Genomic DNA, 26,641 nt, shown 5'->3' on the forward strand with positions numbered 1-26,641 from the left:
TCCCAGTCTCGGTTCCCCTCGTTCTGGTTGCACTGACCCTCTGTGGATGTTCATTTTCCTCTAAAGAAACACAGGAGTGGCTGGAGGAGACCGACTCGGAGGACAGCGATGCTGCTGAGGGCGCTGAGGGCGGAGAGGAGGACGAGGAGGACGAGGACAGCAGTGAGGAGGACCAGGGTGAGTATTAACATTTGACTGCTTTGTAGATACACTTCAGAGGTGAGCCTAATGTCAGCATAAGAAACATTCAAACCTGTATAGAATTTTTGTGAGTTTATTTGAGCCAAACTGTTAACAATTTCCGGGAAGCAAAATCTCAACCTGTTGAGATAATGCTCCAGAGAATGGCAGTTTTGCACCTTATTTCTTACATTACAATAAAAAAAGAAGGTATAAGTGGTTACATGAAATTCATTGGTGATAGATTAGGGAGGGTGGGAGAAAGCAAAGTAGGGAAACCTCTGGGATTGAATAAAAAGTAAAATGGTACATCTTTTAGTTAAAGTGGGTACAGGATATTTAATAGTCAATAATTAACACAATAAAAATAACAAGAGGATTTGTAGTCTCTGCTTTGGTGCATTGGTTGTGCCCTGAGGGGTTTGGAAAAGGGGAAGTTACCCTGACATTCCAAAGGTACATTATCTTAGATGCAGAGCCCATACCAGGGGTCCTCAAACTTTTTAAACGGGGCCAGTTCACTGTCCCTCAAACTGTTGGGAGGGCTGGACTATAGTTTAAAAAAAAACTATGAACAAATTCCTATGCACACAGCGGCGGCAAAAACACCCGGCGGGCCGGATAAATGTTTTCGGCGGGCCGCATGTGGCCCGCGGGCCGTAGTTTGAGGACCCTTGCCATAGACAGACTCAGTTATGATAAAGATTAACTTTTGTCAAGGATGATTCTAGCCTAGGACCTGACTACCTGCCATAAATGGCTTTTAGTTAAAAAGTTTTAATTTCAGACCATCCTTTGTGGTTACTTTAGGTCTGTAAGTTTGCAGGGCTGCCACGCAGGCCTTCCCTGAGCTTGTCAGGTTAACATGTGGCCCCTTTTTATCCACACTAAGTTTTTTAGAAAATATTTGTATCTGGAGTATGTTTGAGCAGCTTGCTATTTGAGCAGTGTCGTCGTGCAGAATGGCTCCACGGCATCATTTCTGTAAATCCGGGTGCTCCCACAGTCACTCCTCAGGCCGCGAGCAGGTGGCCTACACTGCCTGACCCAGGCCTTCTTCCTCTGCTGAACGTGTTTCTTTATTTTCCTCCTTCCCATGAAAGAGCCACAGCACCCCTTGGTGACGCCTGGTGAGCAGTTTGCAGACTACCTGCCTAGGACTGAGCAGTATTGGGTGAGGCTTGCCCGAGACGATGCTGGGTCAGAAGCAAAGGAGAAGAGAGTGCTGAAGGTAGCCCATGCCATGGCAAAAGCTTTCTTTGATGACTCAGCATGAGCCGCCAGCCTGGACCAAAAGTTAAACTGAGTGAGGTTGTCTTCCCTCCCCGTCACTGGTGTGATTTAAAATAAACTGGACTTGGAACAAGGCTGCTGCAAAGGTTGTCTTCTGTGCGGCCCTGCATGCACCAAGGTCCTGGTGGGGCCTGCCAGGGCAGGGCCAGGCTGAGGGTGGGCCACCCACACCGCAGGCTACACTTGAATATGGAGTGACCCCAGGAAGCATGCTCTGATACAGACTGGAACATTTGTGCTCTGTGGGCGGGTTTCTCTTCTGCAGAGCTAGGGGATGAACGTTCTGATTGACTGCATATTATCAACCTGGAGATGTGCTTTTTAACTTAATTGTCAGAAGTAGCCCTCAGACTGCCTGTATGAGTTTTCTTGTTATTTATAAAATAAAATAGCTGTTGGCTGGGCAGTTCTGCTCCTTCTCTGCCACTGGCTTTTCTTGGGGCTCTCTTAGTGATCAAGTGCACCTGAAGCCTCCGGGACCGATCCCTTAGCCTTGCTGGGGCGGAGGTGGTGGAGCCATCCTCTATCCTTCACCCCTGGGGCTCAAGGTTGTCATTTGCAAAGTGACAGAGAGGAAGGAAAGCTGAGGGCAGTACCGGAAGGCAGCTGCCCCACTGTCCACCCCCATGCAGTTGCTGTGTAGTGCCTGGCCTGGGGGCAGAGGTTTCTCACAGCAGAAGTCCTGGTGTGTTAACATGCTGGCTGGTGCCGGCTCCAGGGTGAGTGGCAGGAGACTGCTTTTCATTTTTAAATTTGGGGTCAAAAGTTGGGCTTTGAATGACTACCTGGTGCATTTTTTCATCTTAAATATCTGCAACAATGAGAATGTAGGATCTTAGTTTTTAGTTAAGGGCCAACATCCCATTCATCCCATACTTTACCTGTTTTTTTGTTTGTTGGTTTGTTTGTTTGTTTTTCAAAAGGGAATACCTCCCTCCAGCAGAGCAGGGCGTGGGCCAGGGCTTCAGTGGAAGAACAGGGGCCAACGTAATCCAGCAGCAGCCCCTCCTTCCACCTTGCCTTTACCTTCTCATGACGCTTGGCTCCAACCAGCTCCCACTGGTGTGAGCTTGTGCTCTAACAGGACCCGGAGGGGAAATGGGCTTTTGCAGGCTGATCAGAAGTGAGACGCTCTCTTCTTGCAATAGCCTGCCCGCCACATCTGCCCACCAGAGCCTCCCTCTGGGTGTGTGCCTTGCATTGCCCAAAGGAACCCTGGTCATAGGGGAGAGGCCAGGTGGGTGTTAGCCAGCATGGCGCCTGGTTGGTTGGCATGGGAGGAAGGGTCAGGGATTCTGCGTTTCGCTTTTATTTGTGGCACTTCCCTTGGGTCCTGGGGCAGTTTGAGTCCTTTATTGACAGTCTGTGTAGAGTCCAGATGGAAGCTCCTAGGACGGCTGAAAAGCCAGGTGAGCGCCGCAGCTGGCCCCCAGGAACTGCATGCAGATCCCTTGGCCTTGCTGTCTGACTGTGTGACAGGAGCACACCAGGCTGGATCGTGCCGCTGCTAAGGCAGGAAATAATTGGGAGATCTTACTGGCTTCAACACAGTTGTCTATTATCAGAGGCCACTTTTCTTAGAGGAGCCTATAGCTAAAAGACTGGAAAGAAGGTAATTTTTAACCAACCAAGTTGAAAGAAAAGCACCCTCCAGAGAAGCCTCTGTACAAACAAGTACGTGTTTTGCTGTCATGTCCATGGGGCTGCTGCTGAAGATGCAGTTTGAGTGAAGAGGTTGATCAGAACCAGGAGGAGTAAAGAAACGCTTCCAGGAGAGTTGCTGTCTCTGCTGTTTAATTGCTGTGATTAAAACACCAGGAACGGTGCCTTCGGTCTGCAGCAGCGGGGAGTTGGGAATCAGCACAGGACCTCGGTGCCCCAGGCGCAGCGGCCACGCCTGCTGTCCTGTTTGTCAGTGACTGGGTTGCCTAACTGAATGCTCTTGACACCCCGACAGCCACGTTGGCCACGAGTGGCCAGCATGCAGCCCCTGCCTTGCTGGAGCCGGAACCACAGGAGGCGGCCATGTCCAGGTGGGCAAGGCCCTCGGTTGGCTGATCGTTGTTGGGAAGCCCCCCTTATACCCACCCCCTGGTGGTTTCCCACCCTTTTTCTTACTGGTGCCCATCGCCCTGCCACGTCAGCCCTGTGGACACCGTGCCGGGGCTTCTGGAAGAGCTCTGTGGGGTTTCGAATGTGACGAGTTTTCCGCTCTCCCCACTTCCCAGGAGCACCTCCTGTCTGGGTCGGGCTGAAGTAAGAGGAATTCGCAGGGGTTGAAGTGTTGGTTTTTAAAAGCTGTTGACAGTGATGTTTATTGCAATTGGACATGTGATTTTTTTTAATACCAAGTTGGTACAAGCAGAAAACCAGTGGCTAGCTGACAATACAAGTACACTGAGGGACCAGATATTGGGTGGGCCTGCTGGTGAAAGCTAACCACTTCAAGAGGCTGCCCATGTGAGATGTGTTGCAATGAGAAGGTAACCAAGTGTTTGATTACATCAGAGGGTGGCAGGGAGGGGACACTTGTTCACTGGCATAAAGGAAAAGGGATCAGCTCTAGCTCCAGTGAGGCTGAAATCCAGCTGCTGTCCATTGCTGAGTTCCATGTATGGAAGAGGCTCTCTAATAACTTCTGCTTTCCCAGGTGTCAAATCGGGAAGCAAGCTGTGCGTAGGTGGTTGATCACCAGAGATCAGTCTCATCTTATCTCGAGTACAGACCACAGTCATCCTTTTTTCTGTTTTGCATGAGAGCTTCGGCAGTGCCTTTCGAGTCCAGGCTGTCCAGGGTCTGACCTTGGGGTGTGACCATGGTGTCCAGCCGGAAGCCAAGGCACTGCCCAAAACAGTTGGTGGCCACAGGTGCTGGGACCAGGTGAGAAGCCACCTTGGAAGCTGTCGTGTCAGGCTGAGGATGGGCGTGTTGAGCTGTATGTGGCGTGGGACTCCGTGTGGGGAAGGGATCTCACCCGGGAGCAGGGCTGGAGACCCCGCAGTGTGTCAGCAGGATTCCGAGGCAGAGAAACTCATGGGGAAGAAAGACACTCAGTACAGCCGCCCCATGAGAAGCACAGATGTTGAAGTTTAAGAAAATTAAAACAAGTTTGGAAAAAATATACTGTGAGATCCTTGGGCCGTTAGCTGGCAGAGCGGGGGTGAGGCCTGAATGGGGTAGGAGGCCTCAGGCACTCAGTTTATGGTGAGGAACCTGAGATGGTGAACAGGGTTATTAGCCTAAACACATAGGAAAAGCTGGTGAGAGAAGGTGGGGGGCACATTTCAGATTCATATTCACAGAGCTTTCCTACTCAAATAAGATCCTCCAAATGTGACAGAGGGACTCTGTTGGTTAACAGAGGCTCAGTTCTGTAAGTTGCAATTATCCAGCTCATAATTTTGTCACTAGAAGGAACTTGCATTAAAGACACTACTTATACAAGGATGCAAGTTTTCCAAATTTCAAATGACAATATTTATTACTAAAAGGAGCAAAATTTTTCCTTAATCTCAACACTGTCCCTTGCTTTCAGTTAGTGAAATATATAGTAATGGTCTGATTTAAACATTCATTAAAGAAAATTATTTTATTTTCATTTTGTAAATAACCAAGCTATTTTCCCAACTAAAAGAAAAAGGCTGAGGTAATGTTTTTAGCTGCTTCATTAATAGGAAAAATCAGAACATAGTCAACATTCCCTTTTGTCAATGCACAAAATGATTGCACAGTATTAGCAAACGGTTCACATGCACCATGGGAAAAGGGTGGAAAAAAGAAAACGCAGATTGAGACGGATTTATGTTAGAGTTCATTCACAAAAAGGCAACCGCGTCAGGGTTAGTGGTTTCATGTCTAGCCTGAGGATGAGCTTCACGCACTGCTCACGTGAACGGTGCGGGTGTGTGGGTTTTAGGCTAGAAATGGTGATGGTGCAGATAAGCAGGGTCCAGCTGGAAGTGTTAGGGTTAGCCCAGTGTTTGGAGGCATTGGCAGATCAGTGGTCAGGGGCACGCTCACTCCTGTATAAGCCACTGAGTGTGCGTGAGGGCCACTCAGACAGTGAGAGTGCAGGCCCTGCTGCTCTGATGGTGTCAGTGACCACGCTAAAGGACAGGCTCACTCAGTGGCCCAGTGGGAGAGCCCGGTCCCAGGGCCACGGGTGCCAGAGTAGCCTGGAGGGCGCATGCACAATGCTGGCCCTCAGCGCGGATTCCTTCCTCCTGAGCCTCCCACTGTCTACCTGGCCTGTGCCGACGTGGGAACCCCACGCGGGGCAGCATTCCTCCTGCCCGGCCTTTCCAGGCTCACACAGTGTGGTGTAGGCGTCATTCATGGAAGGTCGGTGGGTGCACAGTATGTCTGCCCTGTTGGAACTGATCACATTCAGAGAGAAAGAGAAATTGGTGGGCTGTGTAAGTGCTCTTGCAATATGGGTGCTGTAATGTTAAGGGACTAGAACTAATCATGCCTGCATTGGGTGTGTCAAGTGTTGACCTCTAAGGAAGTAGCCCTGGCTCCTGCCTGACCTAGCAGGTGTGGATGAATTACTGAGGGCCCAGGGGTCCAGCCAAGACCCGTCTCCACCTTTCCTTGGGGCCTTCTGCCTTCATGGGTTTGGGTTGCTGCTGTCACCACATCACCAAGCAGTGGCAGCACAGCTGGCGCCCTGCATCCTGTGGCACAGACATGATGGGCAGGGCAGCAGGAGAGGGTGTGCACGGGTGTGGCGACAGGCCTGGGCAGCCTGGGGCCTGACCCCTGGCGCCGGCGCACAGTGAGCTGTGTGTATCTCGGGCAGCAGGTGTGGGGGGGCAGCCCAGTGAGGTAGGTATGTGAGGCCTGCCGTGCTCCCCCGGCCCTCTCGGCTCCTGTGGCAAGCTCACATCCACCCTTGCTCTGCCCCGGTGGCTGCCTGCTTCTCCGAGGTTTAGGAGCACGTTTGCACATTTGTCTCAGGCACTTCCATGGTGGGATTTCATGTGGAAGCAAACTCCAAAAACATTGAGCCATCTTCCAAAGCATTGCTTCCATCCCCCTCAGGGGTGTCCCGTTCTGGCACCGCCCCCGCCATGTTTCCCTCTGCCCTTCTCACTCCGTGCCAGCACCTCCTGCGTGTCTTCCTGAGCCCGCGCCCCTACGTGTTTCAGAGTCTGCAACCCTTGTGCTGCCATAGTTTTCAGACATTCCATATAGTTTGTAGTTCACATTGTCCAGGCACATGGAGACACTGTAAAAATACAGCTTTGTTTTTTATTTTTAAACAAAGGCAACTGCACTTTTTCTTCTTTTAAGGCTGAGTTAGGGACACTTCTGGACACTTGGGGCAGGTTGTTTTCCTAGCGTTGCTTACTGATGGTCTTGCCTGACGTGGCCAGCCCTGGCCAGAGAACAAAACTGGCCAGACACCTTACGTTCACAGACAGCTTCCCCTCGTTCCTTCTTCCTCTTGATCCTGTCACTTCACTTTTATGCTGAAATGACCAGGAGCCAGTGCTTGTCCAGGAAAGGTTTCCTCAGTACCATGACACTGAGGTGTTTGTCAGCGATACTCAGTACTGTCAGTTGGTTGTGAGGGTCAGGCAGTACATTCAGCTGTGGAAGTCGATGTCTTAAAACCTAGTAGGCACCTTTATGGCAACTTTCTGAGACCAAAGGCAAGAAAAAACATGGAAGACAAGACCTATAAAAGGTAAAGAAACTGAGCTTCCTGTAGAAAAGGGTTGCATCTTCCACCCTTCGTGTTGAAAAGTGTCTTATTGTGCCCGTGAAATTGAAATAAGCAAGTGCCCCTGGAGGAGGCCACTGGGGGCGTCTCTGAGAGCACCCCCTTGGGCCTCTTTGGGCCCCCGTCTTGGGTACAGGTGAGAACTGCCTGACAGGAAAACCCTGCCCAGAGAGAATACTGGTGGTGATTGGGTGTCTTTAAAGAATAATCAGAAACCCAAACAAAAATCGCAAAAAATGGGACCATTTGATTCACGCCCCCAAATATTCATCTTTAACAAGTCCTCAGTGTCTTGTGGGATCTGAACACCTCCCCAGTTCTCAGTAATGCCCTTTGGTTTGTCGGGGGTGGCCGCATAACTTACTGAAAGGGAACGGGAGCACCTTGATGACCAGGCTGGGACGTCAGGTGTTAGCCGGGACACGGGGCTGCTCCGTCTGTGTGCCCCGGGTGCCAGACAGGCCCCGAGGGGAGTCCGTGCACTGGTGAGACTCACTCTTATCTTGGGTTTAGTGCATGTCGGAAAGAGCCTGTCATCTTACCGCAAGTGTGTTTATTCACACCACACACCATGGCATCTCAACAAGACCGGAGTGTAGTGGTCGTTAGATGTCATGGACTTCCTAGGAAAGTGAGTCAGAGTCCTTGCATTTTCATGACTCTCCTCCCTCGAATGATTTAGGCAACGGGCTTTGCATTTTTGTGGATGCACTGATTTTTTTCTATATTAGCATCGTCTTCCTTGTCAGTTATTTTGGCTTATGTACTGCATACCTCATCTCTGTCTCTGGGAATCTGTGTGCTAATGATTACAAACCTAAGAATTCAAAAGGATGGACGAATAGGACTTTTCAGGGGCCTGAAATCACCCAGGCGTTGTACAGACACGAAGCAGACTTCAAAGCACAAGTGAATCCTGTACACGGGGCTCCTTCCTTTGTGGTAAGTGGAACCAGTGAACCATCAGCACAGACCTGTTACCTGGTGACTTTACAGGGTAACGTCCATTCCAGCTCTCCTAGGGTAAGGTGCGAGTGTAGGCTCCAGCCTTGGGCGGGTGAGGAGGGGTGGGCACGGGGTGGCGACCCCTTCTCCCGTGGCCCAGCCTAGTATCTCAGGTATCTCAATGTCTCTGCCCCAGGTTTTCACACCCAGAGCATGTCGGGAGAACTCTCACAAGGTTGCTCTGGAATTAAAACTTGTCAGTGCTCTGTACCAGTGGGGGCAGCCATGACACATGTCTATTTTCCCCAGTCCCATGTGTCCTTGAATTCAGCACACACACATCCACGAGGAACGTGCATGAGAGAAGCAGGTCAGCGGACTTGGCCTGGAGTTAGGTGACTGGTGCACCCATCGGACAAACCTGAGGCTCTGGGCAGGTAGGAAACGCAAGCTGGGCTGAGCGAAAGCATTCGGCCTGTCTGCAGGGATCTGCGAGGCAGCCTGGTCTTTAGTCACACTGCAACAATTAAGGAGCTTTCTGGTCTCTCCGACCGTGTTTTGGTCTTGGTGGAATCTACTTGGAATTCACCAGGAGTGCAGGGAAATGGCTCTGCTCTCTGTAGGTATGGAGTGCAGGGATGGGGGGGTTGGGGGGGGGGGGGAAGAGGAGGTGTTGATTTGGTTTTCACAAGTGTGTGATTGGCAGCTGGACTAGTGATGGAGACATCTAGTCATGAAACCACTACTGCTTCTATTGAATGAGGTGCGCGTCTGTGCTGCTGCTTTTATGCATCTAACAACCTCATGGTGTTTGCATGTAAATATATAAACCTGCATTTGTAGGTACCATTTTTGTCATGCAGTTATTGGAATGTACAAAAAAAGTCTGTAATCTTGACAGAGTTGCAAAGAATTATAAACCACATATCCCAGCATGATGATTCTTAGGGCTGCAAGGAGCAGGCATCTTTATTTGGTTCACTTCAGGTCTGCAGCAACCACTTGATATTAAAAAAGAGGAACGGAAAAAAGATGTACAAAAAGATGTGATATCCCTTTAGAAAGCAACATTATCAGAAATGTATTTCCTACGGATCCTCCCTCCCTTTCCCATGTCTCCACTCCCCAAAAAAGACCCCAACCTAAACCAAAATGTGAGAAGGAACGGGGAATTGAATGTATAACAGAAAAAAAATAAAACTGAATTTAACTGGAACATGCTCTAATCTTTAGTTTATTTCTGGTTAAAAATATAGCAATCCAGTGCAGTGTAGTAAAGAAATCTGCTTGAAAGGTAGCAGAGAAACAGCTAAACATAAGCAAAGCAAGGCAGAGTCATAGGCGGGCTGTACCCAGGACGACTGTGGGGCTCACCTTAAGGACCTTCCCAGGTGTGAGCACAGGGGACCTGGGTATGGACGTGCCCGTGGCCCCACAGACACGTCCATACCCGCTGGCCGGGCTGGCTCGAGCTAGGACCATAGAGCACTCAAACATTCTGGAGCCTTGTTCTTTTGTTTGGATGACAGAGCAACACTGGTAGAGAAAGCAGAAACACCAGGAATCTGTTTGTGCGTGACTGAAAGTTGTGTTACATATTTGGGGGGAGATGGATATGCAACGATTTCTCAAGAATTTTTAAGCCACTTGATTTCAACCACATTCTGTCCTGGGACTAGACCAGCTCCGGAGAATTAATGAGGCATCTGGGAAGAAGAGGCATGTCTGTGGGGGAAGTTGCAGGCACAGGACAAAATGAAACTCGTGGGCTCAGTGACGTGGGAGAAGATGGTGTCATGAAAGGGCTGCAGATGTCTGACGGACGTGGGAGCCTGGATACCTGTCCTGCACAGTAAGTACTGGAAGGCCCTGCTGCAGCCCAGGCGCGATGGCCCAGGGGCTGCACTGCTCCCTGCCCTCTGGCACCAGCCCCATGCCTCTGCAGGCTCTGGCCATCTGCAGCCTGGCTGCCCTGGGTCTGGTGGGAGGATGGGGAAGAGAGAGGGACAGCAGGGAAATGAGGACATCGCTGTGAGACTCAGGGTGGGACCTGGCCTTGCAAGGAAAGCCGTGGGGCAGTGCCGAGGCCAGGGGTCTGTTTTTTGGGGAAGAGAAGAGAAGACAGACCTCTGCTTCCTGAACTCTGCAGCACAGATTTAAAACAGATAAAGCTCAGGCTGCTGCCAGCCAGGATGGGACACCCTCTTCCCCGCACCTCGCCCACATTGACCCCCCGATTCCAGGACAGAGAGGAGAAGCAGAGTGAGCTGACTCCCCGCGTCACACCTCCCAGCCGCTGCTCCCCCCGCGGCCACAGCTGGACACTCAGAGGGGTCGTCCTCGGTGCCTCCTTTCCCACGTCCCTGGAGGGAGCGTGATGACGGTGACGATTTTATTGTTTTTGCCGCTGATTTGCTGGGATCCCTTTTCTTTCCACTTCAAGCTGGAGGATCGGCGTGCTGGCCTCCTTCTGCCATGCCACACAGCATAGTGTTACACAAGCAAAGAATTCTGGCTAAAATCCAAAAAACATTACCCAGAAAAAAAGGCAAACTGTGAGTAATACCCAATCGTGTGGTTCTGTGAAGAAACTCGGAAGTAGCTGTGGGCTGTCCGAGTTATGATCCTTTCCTTTTTGTTGTTTTGCTTTTAACGTCCCCCTTTTGTACACCAACTGGTATTTTTGCTAATGTGACAATTTCATCAGATGAAAAAGTTAATAAACAAAATGGCGACTCCGATGTTTAGCAAGATCACCATGGCTACCAGGATGGGAGCTGAGCCCTGGAACAGAAGGAGAAAAAGGGTTGAGCCTGGTCTGGATTGTTCTCTCTCTGGCCATACCCACCCCCCAGCCCCAGACCAAAACAGGAGGTTGGAACCAAACGTCCAGCTCTTCAGAGCATGAAGCCCTGCAGAAGTCAGACCTGAGGAAGAGGCCGCCACTGGACTCGGGGTCTGCAGTCACTGCCCCGAGCACTCTGGCGGCTGCCCTCCCTCCTGGTGCCCCAGGTCTCTCCTCACGTAAGCACCCCACACCCAGCTCTGTACAGCCGGGACTTCAGACACTGCCACTGGATTTCAGATGCAGCCCACCCAGAGTGGCCCCGAAATTCAGCCTGGGACCCCCAAACCGTCAATGGGAGAACCTCTAATAGGCCTCTGAACACATCTTCCTCAATGGAAACCACCTTCTCTGTGCTAACCGCGTCCCTGGGCCGCCCGCCTCCCTCGCCAGCGGGAAGGAGCGCTTGTCTCTGCAGCCTTCCCTGGGTGCCCGGCGCCCAGTGCCTCAGGGCGGAGCCCGCAGTCGCTTGGGCTTGTCATCTTGAAGCCTTAGTGGTGGGCGCAGGGCCTGCCCCCCGGAGAGGCCTCTGCTGGAACGCCCCTCCGCTCCCCTGTCCTGGGGTCCCCAGCTGCCCCTCAGGACCAGACATTGGTCTGGCAGAGTACCAGAGCCCAGCTGGAAGCCTGCATCTCTTCCCAAGGGAGCTCCATTTTAAAGCCCCCAGACTCGCCAGCAGAGTTAAGTGGGAAACTACGGAACCCTCCCTGCGTCTCCACCCTGCCCATCATCCGGCTGCCCTAAAACAACCACATCCGCACACAGGTGCACATGGGCGCGCACACACCACGTACATGCGGCTGCACATGCACACACATCCCCCGCTGCCAGAATGAGGGAAGCGGAGTTGTGGCAGCTGGCACTTAGGTCCCGGGGGCTGCTCCCCACGGGGGTCGAGAGGGGTTTGGGCGGGGAAGGCAGAATAGGAACCAGTCCGCCAGCAAGAAGACATGCCCACAGGTTTCAAGGGGGAGCAGAAATGGCCTCGAGGGCCAGCAGGCTGTCTTCTGATAGGCAGCTTCTCTCCCAAGGGAACAACATCAGATGAGGAACGGGACTCCTTGGGGACGGGCAGACACCAACCCTGCCCTGCAGCGGCACCAAGTCCCAGGGGCCAGTCTGGATGGCGGGCAGCACACAGAGGCTGGTTACTCAGTCGGGCTCTGCATGCCCGTGAGGCGGCCACCAGTGTTCCTCTGCGACAAGTGGGACTGTGGCACGCGGCGCCCATCAGCATGTGCGGGAGGCCCTGTAGGCTGACACTGGTCCAGGGGGGATCGTGTGGGACCACACAGGCATCAGCCTGGGGTGTAGGTCTGAAGTGTGTTCCAGTGGCCCTTTCTGCTGCCACTGGGCCAAGGGATCAAGGCATGTTGCTTCTAGGCAGAAGCCACCTGACAAAGGGTCCCAGGAGGTACCTCCGGGTGCAAGAGCTCTCCCCAGCCCCTGACAGGTCCTGCCCAGGGGTGTCTGTCCTTCCCTCCAATCCATCCACCTTGGGAGTGGTGCTTCTAGGTGAGTTTCACACCCGAGACACGGTCCTCACTCCTGAGCAGCCCCGGTGGCCCTCCGGGGCCTGATCAACCTGGACGACAGCCCCACCCGGAGCCACTGATCCCACAGGCCTGGGTGGGTCGGAGCCTCATTCTAACGAACTCCCAGAGTGCCCTGCAGTGCCATACTCAGAGAACCGCGGCTTCACAGGAAGGGCCGAGGGGGGGACAGCCTCACAGAACTGTCCGTCTCACCCATTAGAAAGTAGGCCTCAGAGCAGGACACGTGTGTCCCGGCAGATGGGACCACCGCACCTGGCCCGCAGGTAAGCGGTGTGGCCTGGAAAAGGACCCGACCCAGCCTGACGCCCCTGCTCTGCGCCTGGCCCTCTGTCTCTCCTGGGCGGGGACTCGTGGGCAGGGGTGGGGCTCACAGGAGACTCCAGCACAGGGAGTTGGAGGAACTTGGGGCAGGTCTGGGCGAGGCTGGGTCCCATGTGCCATCTTCCTTTTGGGAGCTTCCAAACCTGCCCAAGTGTTTCACTGAAAGGATCAAGCCTGTGACTAACCTCCTGAGTCTCCGTCTGACGGAAATGGCCCCAGCCCTGCACTGGTTTCCCGGGAGGGAGGGCCCAGTCCTTGGAAGCCAAGGCATCAGCCCGGGCCGCTCCTGACCCCCACCCCACCCCACCCACTCGGCTAGAGCCGACTCCATGGAAGGCTCCGGACGGGGGACGAACCGGGCAGCCACTCACCGCGCTGGACTTGAGCTCGTCCCCGGTCTCCTCGTCGGACTCCCGGGCCACGGGCGCGGACTTCTGGGGCGGGGAGAAGGTCAGGTCCCAGCGCAGCAGCCGCGGCTCGGCTCTGTCGCCCAGCCGCAGGCTCTCCAGTCTCTGCACCGCGGGCTCCGCGCTGGCCGCCGGCCGGACGTTCTCCTTGTTCTGGGACTTGGATCTCAGTCTCTGCGCCCCAAAGCCCCGGTCCTCGCCCAGGCCGCGGCAGGCGGCCCCCCTACTGTAGCGTCTCTTCTGGGGGTAGGCCTCCTGCCCGTGGGAGTCCACCCTCAGCAGGGGCTTCATTTCCATCTCATAGTTGCTCAGCTTTTCCTCGTCCAGCTCCAGCAGCTTGGCGCCCCCTGAGCTGGGGTTGCTGGCCCGAGGGTGGGAAGTCCAGAAGGCAGGGGGCGACTCCGTCCGCCGCTCCCGGGGCTTGGGGTTCCCGGGCTGCTTGTGGCCCGAGCCCCGGGAGCGGAAGTCCTCCGCGGGCTGGCCACTGCGGAGGGTTCCGCTGCGGACGCCCCGGGAGGCCCCGGCCTTCTCCTCGCCCCAGCTGTGGCGGCCGTAGTCCCCTCCTCTGCCCTCCAGGAGCATCTGGATGTCCCCGCCCCGCTCCTCGTCCACCGACACCTGTCGCGAGAAGTGGGCGACCTTGTTCCTGGAGGCAGGGGCTGGCGGGGGCGTGGCCGAGGGGCTGGCGGGGAAGCTCTGCAGGGGGCTGTCATCGGGGGTCAGGTCCGAGGGGGTGGTGCCCTTGCGGTACAGCTCCGGGCTCTCCTGCTGCAGGGGCGTCCCCATGGAGATCACCTCGATGTCGTCGCTGGAAGCCTGCCGCTTCGGCCGCTGGTACTCGAGCCCTGTACGGGGAGGAGCGGGCAGCACACAGGCTGGTTACCCAGCCTGAGGACGGCAGCACAGGCTGGGACACAGTGGTTCCCAAAGCCCCTCCATGGACCCCAAGCCGCGGCCCACCGGTGCTTTGAGGATGACCGGTCCCGACAGGCAGTGGTGGCAGCAGCTCTGGCCCAGCCCGGGCTGCAGGCAGACCAAGGCTCAGTGTGTGAGGACTGGGGCCCCGCCTACTCTGGGGGTGTCGGTCCCGCCCCCCATGGGGCCCTCCTGAGGATGAAAGGAAGCATCTCCTGCTAGGTGACCTTCGAGGTCTTGTGGCCTGGGGAGGGGGGCCTGTCCGCCCAGGACACGGACCTCTCGGGTGGCCTAGGCCTCTGGTGGCCTGTTCTTCCTGCCCCACCCCCGGCTTGGGCTCCCCTCCCTGCTTCCATACTGGAGCCTCTGAGCCAGGGCAGGAGAGGGCCTTAGGGGACGGCACCCTCGGTGTGGCCAGGAATCTCAGCAGGGGCCGGGCGCCCCGTCTATGCATCCACCATGCTGTTGGCATGCACGGGGGCCCGAGGCGGTGACCAGAACAAGGCAGAGCTGTAGACGCCCATGAACAGTCCCTGGGGTGTTTCAAAGGGCGAAGGCCGCCAAGGGGTGTCCCATATGGTCCTGGATGAGCTGGGGAGACAGGTGCTGGGACTTAGGGCAAGCAGTCAGCCCCCTGCATCTGCACCCATTTGTCACATGGAGTGTAGTCTCCCACCCCTCTGCAGCCATGGGACGGGGGCACGGGTGGTCCCCCTCTTCCCTAGTCCCCAGCACAGAGAGGGAATCAGGCCAGGGGGTGTCTGAGGGACCACATGGAGAACTGCCCCCCTTGGGGTGGGGGGCCCTGGCCCCATCACAGGACTCCCATGACCCTCCCCTGACCTGCCTGCCTGTGATCTGGACTTTCTGGGGCCCAGGCCCCTGCGCTTTACACCTTAGGGTCCCAGACAAGCCTGGACACCAACCCTCCAGGGTACCCTGAACCCCACGCCCCAGAGTGGTGCCCTCATGCTCAGCTCCAGCGCCCTGTCAGCACCACCAGCCTGGAGACTGTGCTCCGCTAAAATTAGTTGCAGAGCGCGTGACATTCCTGGAAGCATCCTTGTGAAAATGCAGAGCAGAACATGTGTGGCTGGATTCCAACACCTTTGTCGCTTATCTTGGGCCCTCCTGCCTCCCAGAAGCGGGCGGCCTCCCTCACTGCCCCAAAGGCCGGGGCCCTCCCGGTGAGGCCAGGAGCTCCGGCTCCAGGAGAGCTCGGGTGAGCGCTCAGGATAGACTGCGCATGGCAGATGTCAGCCTAAAACCTCCAGCAGCTTCTATCCCCGCAAACCTGTCCTCCAGGGCTTCCTGCTGCAGGGGAAGCGCCAGGGTGAGGCCAGAGGGAAGTGAGCGGAGACGGGGCTGTCTGCCCTCTCTCAGCAATGCCCGCCTTCTCCAGTCCTCTCCGCCTCCCTCAGGCCTGGTCCCGACAGGACGAGGGTCACAGATCTGCTACCTGCAGTGGCTTCTAGCTCCTCCAGCTTCCACCAAAGGACATGGCGGGAGCTCCCCTCAGTTAATGAGCCATTCTGCCCAGGGTGGCCGCCAGCAGGCACACGTGGCTCTCTACAGTTAAATGCAGATCAGTTCTGATCAAACGCAACTAATGACCAGGGCCTCAGCCAACTAGCCGCAGTCCCCACATGGCCACTAGCTACCTTTTTGAACAGAGCAGTTATAGAATAGTTGGTTTGTCACAGGAAGTTCTAGCATAACTTTGGGGAAGGGCAGGGAGAGACCACATGCACACGCAGAGCACACAGACATTCACCATCATGGAAAGCAGAGGGTGATGCATGGAAACGCGTGCACACAGGGACACAGCCCCGGAGGCAGGGAGAGGTGCTGACACGTGTGAGGGAGGAGTGTGCCAAGGCCCTTGCAGGGACACACATCATCGTGAAGGAGCGTGAACACGAGGGGAGACGGCAGCGGGCAGCACCTGCTAGAACGTGGCCTTGGAGGACACCCAGCCCCGCCCGCCTGGCGCCCGACTCACCGTTTTCCCTGTGCTGGAAGGAAGGTGAGAACTCTTTGGCAGTGATCCTGGCGATCCGTGCTTCCTCCTGGGCCTTCTGAGCCGCAGTGAGGGCTGCCTCGGCCTTGGCCCGGGAGTGGGAGGTCCTGGGGGAGAGGCAGGAAGGGCGGTGAGCACACAGGAGGCAGAGGGGCTGGGCAGCCCATCCCACAGTGGGCTGGGCCAGGACAGGATGCTGGGCGCCCTGGGGTATGTGCCCTCAGACTTGCGGGTCTCTCGTTCCTTCATTCATTCAGCGAACATCCCTGGGCACCAACCAGACCAGCTCATTTGGGCACAGGGCACACCACCCCTGTGCGGGGCCTGGGTCCCAGATGAGCTCAGGTCCTGCAGCAGGAGTGTCCCTCCTCCCTGGGTCGTCCCACAGCCTGAAGCCGAGACTGGCTGACTTGTCTCTGAGTCTCCAGGAGCGAGCAGGTGCTTAACCAATGTTGACCTGACAAATGAACAGTTTGGGGGGGCAGGTGCACCTCGCCACACCCAAGGGGTGAGTGGGCAGCCAGGCTTTTGAGCAGGAACAGGCAGGCTTGATGGTGGACCCGCCAGCACTCAGAAGGTCAAGGGCATAAGGAACAAAAACGCTCCTCCAGCCCCAGGCTTGGCTCCAGGCCCAGGGAGGAGCCGAATCGCTAGGAAGGATTCTCCAGACACGTCCAGACACCCACTACCCTGTGCCCAGGCTGCCCATCGCTCATCCCAGCAGGTGGCACTGCCACCCCCGGCTCCCCCTGAGAAGGAGGCCCAGGTGAGCTGAGAGCCGAGGCGTTCCCGAGGTCGCGCTGGGACTGCAGCTGGTCCCCGGCACACTCACCCGGCGCTCCTTCCACTCCGACCCCTGCCCCACCCCACCCGCATGGGGCCAGGGGGTCAGCCATCACCTGACACCTTCTAGCAGCTGCTATCACTAACCCCGGTGTGTGGAAGAGCCAGGCTTGGAGAGGGCATGAAGTGCGGTCTCCAGATGCTGGGAGAAAGCAAGTCTGTCTCCCACGGGCTCTGCCCAGAGGCCAGGCCTAGCTCCTCCAGCGCCTCGCTGTGGGTGAAGGCACCACTCGGAGCCCAGGCGTGGCACCTCCAGGGAGGAGCCGAGAGGCTCAGTGGAAGTCACACGTCTGTGCCTCAGTTTCTCCCTTGGTCACACGGAGTCAGTGACACCACTGACCTCGTGAATGTATGGGGGTCGGGGGGCACATGAAGTCCCCAAGCACAGGCTGGGTGTGGGGGACGTGATCAGAATGGGTTTGCTCTCACATCAATAAACATTCTGCACACGTTGCACCAAGGGGCAGACCCGGTGATGCCCACGCCAGGTGGATGCGTGACGGACTTTCCGGGGAAGGACCAGGAGGCCAGCCGGTCAGCTGGAGGTTGCTGCCCCGAAATGTCTAGCCCAGGGGTTCCAGGACTCTGCTCCCCAGCTGAGGCCCACATGAGGCCCTCCTCCCTCCATAAAACGAGGCTGGACTGGGTGCCCAAGGCAGGACGATGCCACGCGTCCCTACATCTCATTTGCCTGGTGTCCTGGCTCCAGGGGGCACTGCTTCCCGACACCAGGGAAACCGAGGCACAACGACCAGTCCAAGACACCGGGTAGCCTGCCCCTCAGCGGTCGCCTCTCAAGGCTCCTCTGAGCAGCCTGACCCTCCAACACCCAAGTTCCTCAGTCCACAGGCTTACCCCGGAGACCCCTCGCTCCTCGTGAGCGACCAGGCTTTCTCGTTCCAAAATTCCACCAATAACTAGGAACAACTTTGCTATAAGAAACAAACGTATGACATACGGACGCACAGTAAATCACAGCACAAACATGTGCAGGAAACGAGGTGAGCTGCCGAGGCTGCCGGCGCGGCCGTCTCCAGGCTCCAGGGTCCCCGTTAAAACTCCTCTCCACGGCTCCCGCCGCCCGCCACCCGCTGCACCGCCTGGCCGCAGGCCCCTAACTGAAGAGACACCCCTGCAAAATGTAGCATGGAGGAGAGTCTGCTCAGAGTTCTCCCTCCTAGAAGTTGGGAAAAGATGACAGTCACTCAAGACAGCTGCAACCCCATGTCCCTTGGGAGCACAAGCTGAGATACACCACCTTCTAGAGCAGCGGTTCTCAACCTGTGGGTCGCGACCCCTTTGGGGGTCGAATGACCCTTTCACAGGGGTCGCCTAAGACCATCGAAAAACACATATATAATTACATATGGTTTTTGTGATTAATCACTATGCTTTAGTTATGTTCAATTTGTAACAATGAAAATACATCCTGCATATCAGATATTTACATGACGATTCATAACAGTAGCAAAATTACAGTTATGAAGTAGCAACGAAAATAATTTTTCTATGGTTGGGGGTCACCACAATATGAGGAACTGTATTCCTGCATTAGGAAGGTTGAGAACCACTGTTCTAGAAGATTCCTGGGGAACCCTGTGGTTGTAATTACAACAGGAGAGGGGCAGGAGCCTTGTGGAGACAGACCCGTTACTAAAGTACCACTTATTAACACTGAATCTGCATCAATAACAAACCAACTGGATAAATCATTCCCGCAGCCTTTGGCCCCGCCCCACCCACCGCCTCTGAGGACCACGCCCACCTGAAGCCCGAGAGCTCCAGCCCCGGCTCCCGAAGGCCACAGCCACGAGTTTATGGAAAACATGGGCTGGGACAGGTGCGTCGGTATCTCGAGAGCTGTCAGCGTCGCCACGTGAGAAACAGGTGGAAGTCAGACCCGGTGAGGCCGGCGTGAGCCTCCACGGCCACACGCAGGTGGGAGAGTCAGCGACGAGGGGAAGGACCGGGTGGCAGGGTGAGTGGAGCAGAGGCCTGCGGAGCCAGCTCCCGCCACTTGTCCCGCATCCGTCCTGGGCTGAGACCCAGCGAGCCGACAGCTACAGCAGCACGACACCCCAGCCCGGAGACCTGGAGGCTGGCCGAGGCCCGAGTAACCCCTGGAGGGGCTCTGAACTGGGGGCCTTTGGGAGGGCCCATGTGTCCCCTGAAATTATACTCAAAATGCTCTACTCGCACCCCCCAAACCCCCAAAGAGGAGGGAGGGTGCACACCTTTCATCAGATTCCGTGAGGCTCTGTGACGCCCCTAAGCTAAGACACTGGCCGTCTGAACGCGGCTGGTCCCGATGGGGAACAGCAGCGCAGCCTGTGGCTCGATCCACCAGGGCGCCCGGAGCCGGGCGCACCCCGACTCACCCCGAACCAGCCGCGGGCTCCGCGCTCACGGCTGCTGGAGTGGTGTGCTGTGGCTTCTCTCCAGGACATGCCACAGGCAGGGCTTTCTTTGTTTTTAGAATAACTTTTATCGAGATATAACTCACATACTTTACAATCTTCCATTTAAAATGCAGCGGTTTTTAGTGTATTCACAGAGCTCTGCAACCATCACCACAATCAATTTTAGAACATCTTTGCCCCCAAAGAACCCTGCTCCCTTTGCAGGTAACACCCTTCCCATTTCCCCCAGCACCCCCCACCAGCCGAGCAGCTCCAGCTACTTCCTGTCTCAGTCAATTGGCCTATTCTGGACATGCCACACCCAACTAGTTGGTTTTTTTTAAGGTTTTTGTTTTTTTAATCCTTTTCTTAAAAAAATAATGGAGGTATAACCCACATGACATAAAATAAACCATTTAGAAGTGTTCGGTCATGGCAGCGAGCACACCCCCAGTGCTGTGCAGCCACCACCTCTCCCTGTGAAACATTCCTGTCACCCCAAAAGGAGACCCGAACCCATGAGCAGTCACCGCCCACTCCGACTATGCCTCCAGCCCTGGGGGTTCTGAGCGACAGCTCAGTGCTCACTAAGCACCTCCCATCCTCACACGCTTCAACTGCAATGGCGCTGTGTCGGACACTGGGCCCCTCCCCAGCCGGCCGAGGGCCCCTAACCCCAGGGACGGGGGAAATCAGCTGGCAAAGGAGCGTCACAGCTGACCAGAGGAGTGTCCCCAAAGCCCTGTGTCTGGCTGGGACCCGAGCAGGTGACGTCCACCCTGAACCACCCGTGCACCTTTGTACACCAAGGGGCACACAATGTGCTCGTGCCCAGAGGATGGAATCCTGAAAAATAAGCATGTTTTAGGGGCTGTGGCCCGAGCAATGGAGAGAGTGAGTGGCCAGGCAGACAGGGGAGAGGGCGTGGGGCCTCCCAAAACTGGTGGCTTCAAGGCTGGAGGATTAAAAGGCCAAGGACAGTGGACAAGGCTGGGGACCCGTCACACTGGTCAGTACAGCATTTATTTATCTTGTACTCCATCGTCTTCTAACAAGGGTAGGCAGACAAACGAACCACTAACAGAGTAACTTAAGGTCACGAAGAAATGAGGGGAATGGACAGAGGCAGAAAGCCAGGGGTGCATGCCTGGGCCCGGCCACCTAGAGGGCTGGAGCTCCCTGGAGGCCAAGGCGAGCAGGGACCAGCATGGATGAGGGTAAGGGTGCACATCAACCACAATCAAAGCTGTGCCCAGGAGAGGGACAGGCAGGCCAGATTCTGCACCTGCAGGAAGTCTCTCAGCCTCACAGCTTTCCCTGGGGGCGTCTTGCAAAGACCCTCACTGCAGGCTGCCAGGGCTGTGCAAGGCAAGTTCCATGAAAACAAATGGAGGAGCCCGGAGGCCCCTGCAGACCGGCATCGCAGGTCTGGAACAGGGCCCAGCGCAGTCCCGTGGAGATTCTTCCCTAAGTCGAGCCTGGAGTGCTTGGGGCCGGCATCGCCCTGACAAGATGTGAGGCTGACATTGTCTGCTGCCTGCTAACGGCAGACCTGCACGTCCCTAGCAGTCACTGCTGCTGACCATGACAGATGCTGATGAATACGGAGCCCCAAAGGGCTCCGAACCAAGAACGGGCCTGACCACCCAAGAGAGGGGACAGCAGGAAGATGGCCCGATTGCGAGGGAAAGGCAGGAGGGCCAGCTCAGGGTAGAATGAGCAGCTGCCAGGCTGCAGGGGGAATGGGGAGCTATGGATGATTGTTGAGGAGCAGCAGTGTGTGCCCAAGTCCACAGCCAAGTGCAGCAGGCTGGATCGGACAAGGCTGCTCACAGTATGAAGTTACAGGGAAACACGAATGTGAGAGTTTGTGTTTTTAAGGGAGCACGTTTGATGTTCCTCACTTAGAAAGGAATAACGTGAATTTGTTTATTATACAAGCGCCCACCTCACAGAACTCAGCTGAAATCCCCCGAAAGTCAGGCTAACGGGGCATCATTCCAAAGCATTTCTGCACACACGCGTCCCAGCAGCATGTGTGCAAACGCACATGTGCCGTCCTCCGGTCCTGCCTGCATGGGCATGCGGCTCAGTGACGGCAGCCTTTCCTGGGAGGGGCGTGTCCAGAGGTCGAGCGAAGGTCATGCTTTCACCAGACATGCTTCTGTTTTGTCCTGAACCCCTGCCTGGAAATAAAACCACCCCTTCCCGCCTGGCTGACTCTCAGAGGCAGGTCTGCTCCTGGGAGGGCCCCTTGCACATGACATCTTCGGGGCACCCCACTCCACTGCATGGCCTGACCTTGAACCTGAGACTCTGCTGCCCGCCTCAAAGCGAGCATGGGGAGTGTATAAGTCCTTCCACCCCTCAGGTACTGTGGACCTGTCGTCACAGCGCCCATCGACCCACCCGTGATGGGTGCCTGTCATGAATGCCCCGCCGTGCACGCCTGGGCAGGAGGGCATGCTGCTGCCCCGCTGCTCGGAGCCCCCAGCACGCACAGCACAAGCGAGCCAGTGGGAAACTCCCCTGAAGGGGCCACTATTGGTTCCCACAGCTTCACTCAGTAAATATACCACAAACGTTAATGCACCAACATCATACGTGTATTTACATATATACGTTCACACGTGCATAAAAAGAAAACGCAAAAAAAAAAAAAAAGAAAGAAAACGCTGTGCCAACCTTAAAATAAAATTCCATCAAGACGCGTGCTTTTAATAGAGAAAACCTCCCAGTGCATGGCGAAGGTGAACTTTAAATGAGACTTTCAGGATCCCGCCAGCAGCCAAGCTCCTGATGGGTAAGGGCTCAGGGGGCAAGTCCCCACTGGCTGACACCTTCGGGGGTAGGGGGGGTAGGGGAGGGGTTGGGAGGCCAATGAGCTCGGGGGCCTCCTCACTTGCTGGCCACTCCACAGGCTGCATCTCAATCATTTCTTCCTCCCACCCCCAATGTTAATCAGGCCTGCACCCCCTTTCCCGCTCCCCCAACCAGCTGGGAGCCCAGACCATGAAACCTAGCCGGGGTCCCTGTGCTGCTGACCAGTGGGCGGGCGGGGTCGGCTCCTCCCATGTGGGAGCCAGCCCCCACGGGATGGATATGCAGCCTCAGGGGCAACATATAAGTCGAAGTCACAGATGCATAAGACATAGAAATAGGCAGGGCATGGGGTGACCTTCCCATGTCCCCCCAGGTCCACCCTTAGCACCTATACCGAACTGAATGGTGTCCCCCAAACTTTGTCCTCTGGAAGCTGGGAATGTGACTTTAATTTGGAAATTGTGTCTCATGAGGTGTGACAAAACCCTGCTGGCCTGGCTACCCCCCAGTGTCTGACCGGCAAGTCAGGGGCGAACCTGGGAATTGGCATCTCTCAAACTCCCAAGGGACGCTGCTGGCAGTCCAGGGATGTGAGTCTGAGAACTGCTGCACAGACGTGGGAGGCTCTAAATTCTGTGCCCGCTCACTGCCTGCTCCTCACTGTTCTGCTGTCCTGGACAGCCTGCCCTCCAGCCCTGAGGGGGCCAGACACCACACCCGCCCCACACCGGGTTGAGGGCACGCCTGCCCCCACACCGGCCCCCTCCGTCTGCTGGAGTGGGGATGTGATCTGCTGGTGCGTTTCCAGCCCCACCACCCCTCCCCCGAGCTCAGAACTGGATTTTCTTCACGTGCGCTGCCCAACTAGCGCCAACTGCTCAAGGGCAGGTCTGCCTGACATGCAGGCCCGCAAAGCTCTACGGTGGGTCCCACAGGGCGAAGCCCCTGGGCACCCGGCTGTCGGCAGTGCTGGTGACCAAGGGACTATACTGGGCCTGGGGGTTTTTCCAGGAGACCCCCCTTCCACGCATGCCTGTATTCAGCACTTGCTGAGCACCTACTGTGTGCTTGCTGTTGCCTCGGCCATGGAAAGAGGCATAGCAGAAAAGGAAGCATAGTAGGAAAGGTGGGGTGCCGCACAGGGGCCGTGGGATGCTGGGAGGCTTGTGCTGGGCCCCATCACCTTCACTGGCCCTCAACCCCATCATATCCAGCAGATGCCCTGTCCTGGGTCAGAGGTCTCCCACACATTGCAAAGGACACCTGGCACTGTTTTCCAAAGCACTCATGTTCCCATCCGCGACCACGTAACACAGGCACAGTATCACTCCTCTCTGACCAATGAGGAACAGGCACGGCGCTCTGGGCTCCTCTCTGACCAATGAGGAACAGGCACGGCACTCTGGGCTCCTCTCTGACCAATGAGGAACAAGCACGGAACTCTGGGCTCCTCTCTGACCAATGAGGAACAGGCACGGAGCTCTGGGCTCCTCTCTTACCAATGAGGAACAGGCACGGAGCTCTGGGCTCCTCTCTGACCAATGAGGAACAGGCACGGAGCTCTGGGCTCCTCTCTGACCAATGAAGAACAGGCACGGAGCTCTGGGCTCCTCTCTGACCAATGAGGAACAGGCACGGAGCTCTGGGCTCCTCTCTGACCAATGAGGAACAGGCACGGCGCTCTGGGCTCCTCTCTGACCAATGAGGAACAGGCACGGAGCTCTGGGCTCCTCTCTGACCAATGAGGAAACAGGCACGGAGCTCTGGGCTCCTCTCTGACCAATGAGGAAACAGGCACGGAGCTCTGGGCTCCTCTCTGACCAATGAGGAACAGGCACGGAGCTCTGGGCTCCTCTCTGACCAATGAGGAACAGGCACGGAGCTCTGGGCTCCTCTCTGACCAATGAGGAAACAGGCACGGAGCTCTGGGCTCCTCTCTGACCAATGAGGAACAGGCATGGAGCTCTGGGCTCCTCTCTGACCAATGAGGAAACAGGCACGGAGCTCTGGGCTCCTCTCTGACCAATGAGGAACAGGCACAGAGCTCTGGGCTCCTCTCTGACCAATGAGGAACAGGCACGGAGCTCTGGGCTTCCATATTCCATTGGTGGTCTGGCCTAGTCGATGATGCAAATTCTCTTCCAGCTCAGAATCGTGCCCAGAGTCTAGGCTAAAGGGCCGGATCCTGAGGTTGTGTTGTCCTCCCAGCCACCTGCTTCGGGGAAGGACCATGTACTGGGGTGTACAGTGTCTCCCCCCAAGTTCACCAGGGCCCGTGAACACGGCCTCAGCTGGAAATAGCACATATGCAGTTAGTTCAGATAAGGTCATGCTTGTTGGATGAGGCTGGGCCCTAAGTCCAATGACAGGGGGAAGGCCACGCGAGGACGGAGACGAGGCCTGGAGGCCCCAGGAGCTGGAAGAGGCAGGAAGGCCTCCTCCCGCTCCCCCCAAGGATCCTCCAAGGAGCTACAGGCAGAAACCCACCTGGGCCCACCGGGGACGCTCCCTGTGCAGGGAGCAGCAGGCTGTGCACACCTCCCGAGTGCCAGGTAGGCTGTGGCTGGCAGCGGGCGGAGACAGACACGTTTCTCGGGCCACACGAGTGGTCATCCCTCAGAAGTGGAGATGTGCTTTGGGGACATTGAGAGGAAAAGGCACCAAACCGATGCCTGGTGTTGTGAGGTCCCGCCTCCCTGGCAGCCCCATAAAGCCCAGGGCCGGTGGGAATTCGGGCCTCGGTGCTGATGCTGACTGTGCCTCGAAGAGGCCCCGAGGGAGATGGGACAAGGGAGACTTGGTCTCTGGACAACCGGGGGGACTGCCCAGGGCCACTCCTCCCCTTCCCCTCCCCCTCCCACAGAGGCCAGTGACAGGCTCCACATGCTCGGCTGTCCCCACAGCCTGTGGAGACACAATGCCCTCCAGGGCTTACACCGTCTTCCTTCCAGCAGCCTTGGGGGCGAACGCTGTGATGCCTCAGAGGTGACCCAGAACAGGTCACAGCGGAGGTGTCCTCTGGACCTCGTAACTGCCACCTCCCCCCGAGTTTCTATAACAGCTCTATTGAGGTCTGCTCACATAACACGCAATTTTCCACTTACTATTTGGTGGTTTTAGCACATTCAGACGTGCCACCAGCACCACCTCATTCCAGAGCATTTCCGTCTCCCCTACAGGAAACCCGGCGCCCGCTGGCTGTCACTCTCCCCCTCCCCCAACCCTGGCACCACGAATGCATTTCCTGTCTCTGAGGACTTCCCGCCTGGACATCTCATATAACGGAATTAGGCAGCACGGGGCCTTTGCGTCTGGTTCCTCTGAGTGACACGTTTCTGAGGTTCAGCCACTGGCAGCGTGGCCGTGCTTTTCAGGGCTGAGTCATACTCCACAGCGCGGTCATTCCTCTGTGATGAGCCCATGTGGCTTCTCCAGTCACCACGGTGGGCACGGGCTGCTCCCACGTTCTGGCCATTGTGCGGCTGTGAACACGGTGTGCATGGCTCTATGTGAGCGTGCCTTTGCTCCCTCTCAACTCCTTTCTTTCTTCCCCTTCCTTCCCTTTTCTGGCTTCTTCTCCCTTCCTCCTGCCGCCCCATCCTTCCTCCGTACCCGCCCCGCCCCGGCTCCAAGTGCCACACAGGTCTCTGAGCTGAGAGGGTGGCTTGGGCCCAGCTGTCTCCAACTTTGGGTGTCAGTGGCGTCAGCGTGCTGCAGCCAGGCCCTCTGTTTTGCGTTAAACTGACTCTGAGCTTCTACACTCTGATCTGCATGCCCGACGCCTGGCCGGGACTGGCGGGTTAGGATTTCTTCTGCCGAGCTGGTTTCCTCATTTATTACCAGGGGGCAAAGCAGCTGGTTGGCAAAGTACCCACAGGAGACAAACATATGCATCCAGGTAAGGCCCTTTCAGATTCAGACAAGACTGGGTGTGGGGGAGGGCGGGCGGGACCAGCCTCCTGTGGGATCCAGGACTGAGCCCCCATCCTCTGCCAAGTCCAAATTCCAGGTGTGCGTAGGGCCATGCTCCCTCCGGAGGCTCTGTCGGAGGGTCCTTCCTGCCTCTGCCAGCGCCTGGGGCTCCGAGTGTCCCTGGTCTGTGGCCACATCACTCCAAGACTGTCTTCCCACAGACTCCCCTGTGTGTCTGGCTGCTCTTCTGTCTCTGACAAGGACACCAGTCATCGGATTTAGGGCGTCCCTCACCCAGGGTGGCTGCATTTCCAGGCCCTTCACTCAACTCCATCTGCACAGACCCTCTTTCCAAGGAAGGGTCCTGGTGGACGAGTATGTCGGGGGCCACGGTTTAGCTCGGGGATGCCGGGCTCGCTGCTGCCTGGCTGCGGTCGCTGGACAAGGAGGCAGG

At 56.4% G+C, this 26,641-nt stretch overlaps 2 protein-coding genes across 6 annotated transcripts in view; one reads left to right on the forward strand and one right to left on the reverse strand.

Annotated features, from left to right (window-relative positions):
• The window catches only part of KLHDC4 (kelch domain containing 4), a 56,285-nt gene extending 54,408 nt beyond the window's left edge, over nucleotides 1-1,877 (forward strand). For all 5 annotated transcript variants that reach the window (XM_036345579.1, XM_036345583.1, XM_036345581.1 and 2 more), the window contains 2 exons: nucleotides 67-177; nucleotides 1,284-1,877. In XM_036345579.1, the coding sequence (XP_036201472.1) occupies nucleotides 67-177; nucleotides 1,284-1,456 (284 nt within the window). In that variant the 3' untranslated portion in view covers nucleotides 1,457-1,877. The remainder of the gene's footprint in view (nucleotides 1-66; nucleotides 178-1,283) is intronic.
• A 7,485-nt stretch (nucleotides 1,878-9,362) lies between these two features.
• The window catches only part of JPH3 (junctophilin 3), a 94,148-nt gene continuing 76,869 nt past the window's right edge, over nucleotides 9,363-26,641 (reverse strand). The window contains exons 3-5 of the mRNA XM_036346879.1: nucleotides 16,193-16,317; nucleotides 13,240-14,120; nucleotides 9,363-10,930 (exon numbers count right to left, since the gene is read on the reverse strand). Of these exons, the coding sequence (XP_036202772.1) occupies nucleotides 10,850-10,930; nucleotides 13,240-14,120; nucleotides 16,193-16,317 (1,087 nt within the window). The 3' untranslated portion in view covers nucleotides 9,363-10,849. The remainder of the gene's footprint in view (nucleotides 10,931-13,239; nucleotides 14,121-16,192; nucleotides 16,318-26,641) is intronic.

Source organism: Myotis myotis, unplaced genomic scaffold (assembly GCF_014108235.1).
Source record: "Myotis myotis isolate mMyoMyo1 unplaced genomic scaffold, mMyoMyo1.p scaffold_m19_p_19, whole genome shotgun sequence".
NCBI lineage: Eukaryota > Metazoa > Chordata > Mammalia > Chiroptera > Vespertilionidae > Myotis > Myotis myotis.